We start from the raw sequence: 7,337 nt of genomic DNA on the forward strand, positions 1-7,337 counted from the left end.
GACATGGATTTATTCGATACATTAATTTCCCTGGACATGATTTTCTGCTTTCTAAGCAAATTTCTGCGAATTCTTTTTTGAACGGCTTTTATGGCTGCTCTGGTTCGAACCATGTGAGGCCGAGCACTACGTTTTCTGTCTGCCACTTCCGACGTTTGGGAGAACCGATTGATCTGCGGTAAACAAATAGTCTCGAAATATTAAGTTTCTTCAGCAATGCGTAAGTCTCACTTGTACTTTTACCACACTTTTGCACTGCAATCACTGCAATGCGATTTTCCTTAGCTCCCCACTCTATTGTGAACAAGCGAAATTTGCCACGAAACTGAGTATAATTTATGAGTAGACAATACATACGAACAAAAGCAAAAATATCGGAACTTTTTCTGCGAATTCTTTCTCGCCGTATGCATTGTAAAATTTACCACAGAATTTATGGTAAGACTATGTATAGTAATTATGCTGCACACTCAGTTTTATATTTTCTCATCAATTTAATATCTTAAAGGACTTGAAGGTTCCGAAGAACTAAATATTAAAAAAATAATCGTGAACATTTACACACCGATTATGCTGTTGCTATCAAGTATATATCACAAATACTTTGTTTACGTTTCCCCAGAGCCCTCAATTACTCACCCTGGAAAGAGGAGGTTGCCACGTCAATGCTTACGCAGATGACCGACCTAGCAATTGCCGTTAAAGCTAAATATAACACCCTTATGGATACTTTGCGCTCTAATCTGGTCACACTTAGAAGCTGAACTGAGAGCAGGGGGATCGGTATAAATCCCGCAAAAACTAAACTAATTCTCTTTACAAAGAAACATAGGCTCCCTGTAATCTCCCCGCTAATTTTTAAGGGTGTAGAGATCCATTTCAAAGAGAATGTTAAGACCCTGATTCATATTACAAAGGAAACTCAGGTGGAAACCTAATATTGAAGAACGAGTAAAGAAGACCGACGTTGCATTATATACTTGCAAAAAAGCGGTCTTGTTACACATCGACTCTATACTTCTGTGGTTAGACCAACCTTATTATATGGAATACTTGTATGGTGGTCATCTGCTCAAACGGCGAGTTACGCTAAAATCATGAGTAAGGTCCAAAGAACAGCTTTTTTATGCATCTCTGGTGATTTAAGGACTACCCCAAACAAAGCGCTGGAAGTGCTAATCAATTTACCTGTATTAAATTTGGTGGGGAAACATGTGGCCGTCGCCTCGGCGCTCAAACTCAAAAGTATGGCGCTAGGGAAAGACTAGTGGTTCGGCCACGCTTCTATTTTGCACTCTCTGAATAGTCACAAACAAGAAATAGACTACTCTGTTCCTAGACTCAACTTCGACAGGCTTTTCAAGATGACTATACCGTCAAGAAGGGAGTGGTAGACACCAAGGCCAAGGAGAATGGGGAAATTAAATTTTTATACAGGTGGTTCCAAGCTAGACATAAGGTAGGCTATGGAGTATTTTCGAAGGCATTAGAACTGAAACTATCCGTTCGACTACCAGACTATGGCAGCGTCTATCAGGCAGAGGTGCTAGCTATAAAATAAGTCGATATACTCGGATAGCCAGGCGGCCATCAAATCAATGAATATGGCTATACTAAGATCGAAGGTTGCACAGGAATGCCGGGCAGCCCTAAATGATATTAGCGTCGTATTCAAAGTCAGCCTTATTTGGGTTCCGGAGCACAAAAGATATTGAGGGAAAATGTAAAGCCGATGAACTAGCCAGGAAAGGCTCTTCAACTGCTCAGTGATAAAAGTACCATTGAAATACCTTTGGCCACGAGTAAACTAATAATCAAAAACAACATTATCCAAGACGCCAATAGATCATGGAGAGATGAAGATACATATGTAACCGCTAGGCTTCTATGGACCCAAATAAACAAGAAAAGGACAAAGGAATTGCTTAGCCTCTCAAGTGATAATATCTCGAAGGTCGTGGCTTGTCTAACCGGTCTTTGGCTATTTGGTAGGCATTCCTCAAGACTAGGAGTTTTCTTCCATGAATACTGCAGAAGTTGTAGAGATGAGGAAGAGGAAGAGGAAGAAACAGTTGAGCACTTCCTTTGCAATTGTTCAGCCTTAGCTAAAATCAGAGCAGGTTGTCTAGGTAAATACTTTTTTAATTCTCTTACAGAGCTGTTTGGCGTGGGGATGGGATCAATTCTACGCTTCATTAGAACCACAAAATGGTTCCACGAAGGAAAGTAAATGGGATTCCCCTGCAGCACAGTGGTACCACAATGGACCTGTAAGGTCTAAGTGAGTTGGTCGTGCAGACCGACTACCACCATAACCTAAACTAACCTTCTCCAGAGCAAATATATGTAGATCAAAGGAAAAAGTGCGTTATTTCTTTAAGATTAAAAACTACCAGCGGGACATTTTCTAATTTAAATAAAGCGGGAATTGTATTCTTCATGATTTTCTCATTTGATGAGAAATTGTTAAAAAACCTATATATATAAATATAAAAAATAAAATAAAAATGAAGATTGGCAGAAATTTTATTCCACTTTCCGCTAATGAAATCTTCTTACCTGGAAAGAAAAGAAGTTGCATTTCATTCAAAAGCGTAATTAATGTAATTTTTATTATTTAAGCAAAAGACGAGGAGCTCGCACATACATTTATTTTTTGCATTTATTTGCATTCTATTTACTTTTAAGAAGTGGGCACCCCGTTTCAACAACCCTTTATAAAACCTGCTGTCGTTGAGGTGGTTGCATCGCTTGCCTACCACTGCATCAGTTTCACTTTCGATATTTGTGCGATTCATCAGCGCTGCCACTGTCGCTATATTTATTGATATTTGCTGTTACGCTTTGCGGCCGATTTTTTATTTTCTTACATTTTTATTTATTAGTTGGCTTAGATGTGGCTTACATCTTTCGCTTGCCAGCCGATTTCCTTGCATTGATTGATGCAGCGAACGAACAATTTGTCCACCATCTGACTGTAGCGAATTTATTTTTATTTGAGCTAAATCGATGGCCCCAGCACCACTTACGTACTTTTTACTTGTCACCTGCATTCTTTTTTCTGGCTTATGCGAGATTATTCCTGCAACTTTTGAATGCTACTAACTACCTCTATAAAAAGAGCATAGATTCCGCGGGCAAAAAACCAAAAGTAAAGCCACTCTTGAGGAAATCTGCTGGGGCACTAAAAATATGCCGCAAGATGCTGAAAGAGAAGGAACATCAAGTACAGTGGGTGCTGATGATAAGACTGAAGAGCTTCGTTCCCACCCAGCTAGGAAAAATGCTCGAATGCAATCTAAAAATAACGTTAAGGGGGGAGCCTGCTTTAGAGGCTTCAAAAAATCGATTTTTTCGTGGATTTTTTTGGGAAGGAAAGAAATATTCGATTGAAACGAAACTTTCAGGTGTTATTGTTATATATTTCAGCAGTTTTCTCAAATTTTTTCATTAAAATATATGTCACATTAAGCCCGGTACAAGCATTTTGCCGAGGCACCTCGAGTGTGCGGCGGGAAAGATGCAGGTCGCGATTTTCATCTGAAACCAAAAACCCAAAAAGTTTTCCTTTTTTTGTATAGTATAGCTTCTAGTTAAACCAAGAAAATTAAACAAAAAGTGAGAAATTCAACAATTTTTCGCTAATTACAAAAAAAATCATTTTTTTTGGAAAAACAAATTCACTTTAGATTGTTTAAAAAGTGGGTTAATCATAACTTTCTTAAGGTTTTTTAGGTTCAACCAGAAGAGAATTTAATTTCGAATACAATCAATGTTATCTCGTTTCAATAGGACGTTTAACTTTTTCCCTATCTTTCCCGCCAATTAAGAAAAATCATCAAAATAATAAACCGAGAAATCACACTTCGAGCGATCCGGCCGCTCGTATACCTGTTCGACGTTTGCTCACAATTTCTTCTGTCACTCCGAAAATATTTTGAATTTGCTTCTGAAATTTTGAGCACACATTCTTGGATAGTTTGGGAACACATTAATGCAAAAAAAAATCAATTTTTTGAAGCCTCTAAAGCAGGCTCCCCCTTAAGGTCCGTTAGATATTAAGGTTCCAGGAGTTGAAAAAAATGATGCCACCAAATTCGTATTTTTTTGCTGGAGTTTTTAATATAATTTTAGTATATACCTTTTTTTCAATTTCAAACGTTTATTCAAAAAATGGTTAGAAATTGAATCCTCTTAAATTTAATCTTAATAAAATAATAGCCATCGCTAGCGACACATTTTTCCTATCTCTCAGGCAATTTGTGGATGCCGCGCCAAAAAAATTGGCCGTCTTCGGCCACAAACCAATCATCGAGCCATTTTTTGGCTTCTTCGTGAGAATTGAAGGGCTGCTCGGAAGATGCGTGGCCCATCGATGCAAACAAATGATAATCGGAAGGCGCCAAGTAATTTGGTGAGTAAGCCGCATGCACCAGCGGTTCCCAATCGTACGTCTCCATCAATTCCCGGATCGCTCTTGTTCGATGTGGCGGTGCATTGTCATCAAGAAACCAACTTTTCTATGGTATAGTTAGGACATGGTGGGAGCGGACATACAGTTCCAAACGGGTTGACTCTCTCCTGAAATGATTTTGCAGTGGGTGATAACAGATAGATGCAACTTCCGACGTCTAATACCAGGACAATAACTGACGTTGAGTCTAGTGTTCAATCCACCTCCCGCCAAAAAGCTTGACGACAGCACCCGACGGATCGCTGCATTGACGGAAGGAGGTTTAGTTCGGGCTAAAGTCTCTCACTGACCGCGTTAGGCTTTCAATGCTTCCTTTTCACGAAAAAACAATCAAAACAATTTCCGTTTGCATTTATTTTACACACTCATTTAAAACACATTCTGAATCACTGCATTGCTTGTGTCAAACTACAATGAACTGAATATATTTTATACATAAATAAGTCCAAAAACCTGTCTAAAATTCCAAAATTACGGTATAGCTTTCAAATCACTCCCAACTTATCCGAACCCTCCTATCTAACTTCTTTTCCTCGACTATTGATTTCTTCGTTGTTCTTTTGTAATAGATCAGCTCCGCGCAAAATACCAAAAGAGCTAAACTCACGCCAAGCCCATACATCCACCACAGGCAATACAAATCCTCCAAATAGAGCGGTTTAAATTCCACGGGCTCCACTTCAGTCATATTAATTTTCTTCGCCGCCCTCATGTCATCATAGGCCTCACGTATCCATAAATCAGATAATCCACCGCTATTTACCTGGTGGATCATATTGTTGAGCGCTTCCATAAATATTGAGTGTTCCTGTAATGGTATTCCTACTGGAAGTGTTTTTCTTAAATACATCTGTTCGCTCACGTAGAAAAGTGGTCGCGGTAAATACGACTGATGTCTTGACAACACCGACCAAAATGGACTGATTACAGAGTAACCAAAGCGTGGATCTAAGGATGCACGTTGACGCTGCACTTCACTAATTGAATCAAGTAAGAAATTTTTCTCCACGATTTGTGGATCGATATAGAAATGGAGATAATCATATACATTATGATATACTTTAATTTTTATTCCTAAATGGTAAAGTTCTTCGAAAGTTAACGCACGGGAATATTGATGTGGATTGCTGGTTATATACGATTTAAGAAAAGCTGCAATAAGTGTGCTCATGAAAATGCCACTGAGCAACAGACAAATATATATACAACGTTTCGTGAATTTCGCCTTGACGTGGACGACCGAGCACGAGGGCTGTCCAATTATATTACGGAGCACAACATTGGTGAATATCCAAATAAAGAAACGTACACTGCTTGTTGGAGAACGTCGCCGCCAAAGTAAACTTTCCAAGGTAAGAACGAATGAGAAGATGAGGAGTAGTAACAGGAGAAATAGTCCCAACACAGAATTGAGCAGAAATAAAAGTACTTCGCTGTCGGGTACTAGGGGAGGCAAAGGTACCATAATAGTCCAATCTATTGGCATCAATGGTGTCGATACTTCAACACCAGCCCACTTTACGTCTGAAGACAAAATTCCAGTCACCATGTCGATGGTATCATTACTTATTAATGGTCCCCAAACATAAATATTGACTAATTGGTCCGGGTTCACTGGTTTCGGATAAGAGAGCGTACCGTTGTTTTGCTTAGCAAACTCTCGTAGAAGTTTTGTGAGAAATCCGCCGATCTGCACTTGTCCATACCGATCACGCCACACAATATTCCATGGTTCGACTTCATCGACTACAGTGCGAATGGCAAAACCTTTTAAGTCTCTGATGCGATCGGGAAAGCACTCTTCATTCAGTGTTTTGCGTTCTAGATGAAACTGAGGAAAGTAGCTGAAAGTATAGAAGTGTCCGTCGTCCACGTAGTCTCTGTAAATACTGATTACGTTCAATAAACGCATTTGGGCGCAGTATTCGAAAAGTAGTTGTTGCTGTTGTTGAAGCTCTTCACGGTTTTTTATCACTGCAGTCTTGTATTCGGTATTCCAGATGAAGAGAATGCGGATATAACGTCTGTTTGTGAGACAACCGACCATCTTCTCTAATGAATCCGGCACAAATTTATTCGGTAAACAACGAATCAATAGAATCTCATCATTGGAGTAGCTGGGCGAGTACGCGCAAGAGCTATCGGCTTGCAATAGTCTAACAGTGCCATAAGCGTTGAGCATTCGGATGGAATCGTCACAGAGACAACTCTGACTTGAGTCGTAGGCGTTGATAATAAGAAACGAGTAGATTTTCCGCTCCACTTGAATTTTGTTTATAATTTCGCTGATGTTGATGCTCAAATTATTTGCGGGGTTCCCGTTGATTGATAAGTGCGCCATCAACAGTGGAGAGATGAGGATTATTATTGCGCTGCTTGCAAGCAACATTTTCCGGCAGACTCGATTTGCGCTCTTTAAAAATCGCTATAAGACTATCTTTTGAGTAAGCGGATATTTGCTTATATAACTTTGCTTTTGAAATCCATCAAAAGTTGAAACATTAATTGTTCATATGTGACTCACCGGAAATAGTTGTGCCGTCATAGAATTAATTTGTAATAGATTTTATCACGCTGGAAATTATTGTAATTGAGAAATGCTTCCCAAATGTTTGGCGAAAGGAAATATTTTCCATCAACTTAGAATTTGATTAGACCTAAAAAGACATAGAAGTATTATTAAATTTTGGTTAATGGATTCATGGCGCGATTGACGAGCCTAATGAATTTGGATAGAAGCACTCACTGAGTGCTCAGCAAAGTTTTCACGGACAAGAATTGATTATCTTCAGGTAAGAATTAAGGTGAGGCTGTTGTTAAGAGTTTATATGAGTGCACTTATCCTTGTTGTGCTGAAAGGGTT

The 7,337-nt window shown here is 39.1% G+C and overlaps 1 protein-coding gene across 1 annotated transcript; it reads right to left on the reverse strand.

The window, feature by feature from the left end:
* Nucleotides 1-4,964: 4,964 nt before the first annotated feature.
* On the reverse strand, nucleotides 4,965-6,863 carry LOC128865825 (uncharacterized). The gene has a single exon (XM_054106198.1). It carries the CDS (start codon nucleotides 6,861-6,863, stop codon nucleotides 4,965-4,967), a length of 1,899 nt encoding a protein of 632 aa, XP_053962173.1.
* Nucleotides 6,864-7,337: the final 474 nt, after the last annotated feature.

This window comes from Anastrepha ludens, chromosome 6 (assembly GCF_028408465.1).
Source record: "Anastrepha ludens isolate Willacy chromosome 6, idAnaLude1.1, whole genome shotgun sequence".
Classification (NCBI taxonomy): domain Eukaryota; kingdom Metazoa; phylum Arthropoda; class Insecta; order Diptera; family Tephritidae; genus Anastrepha; species Anastrepha ludens.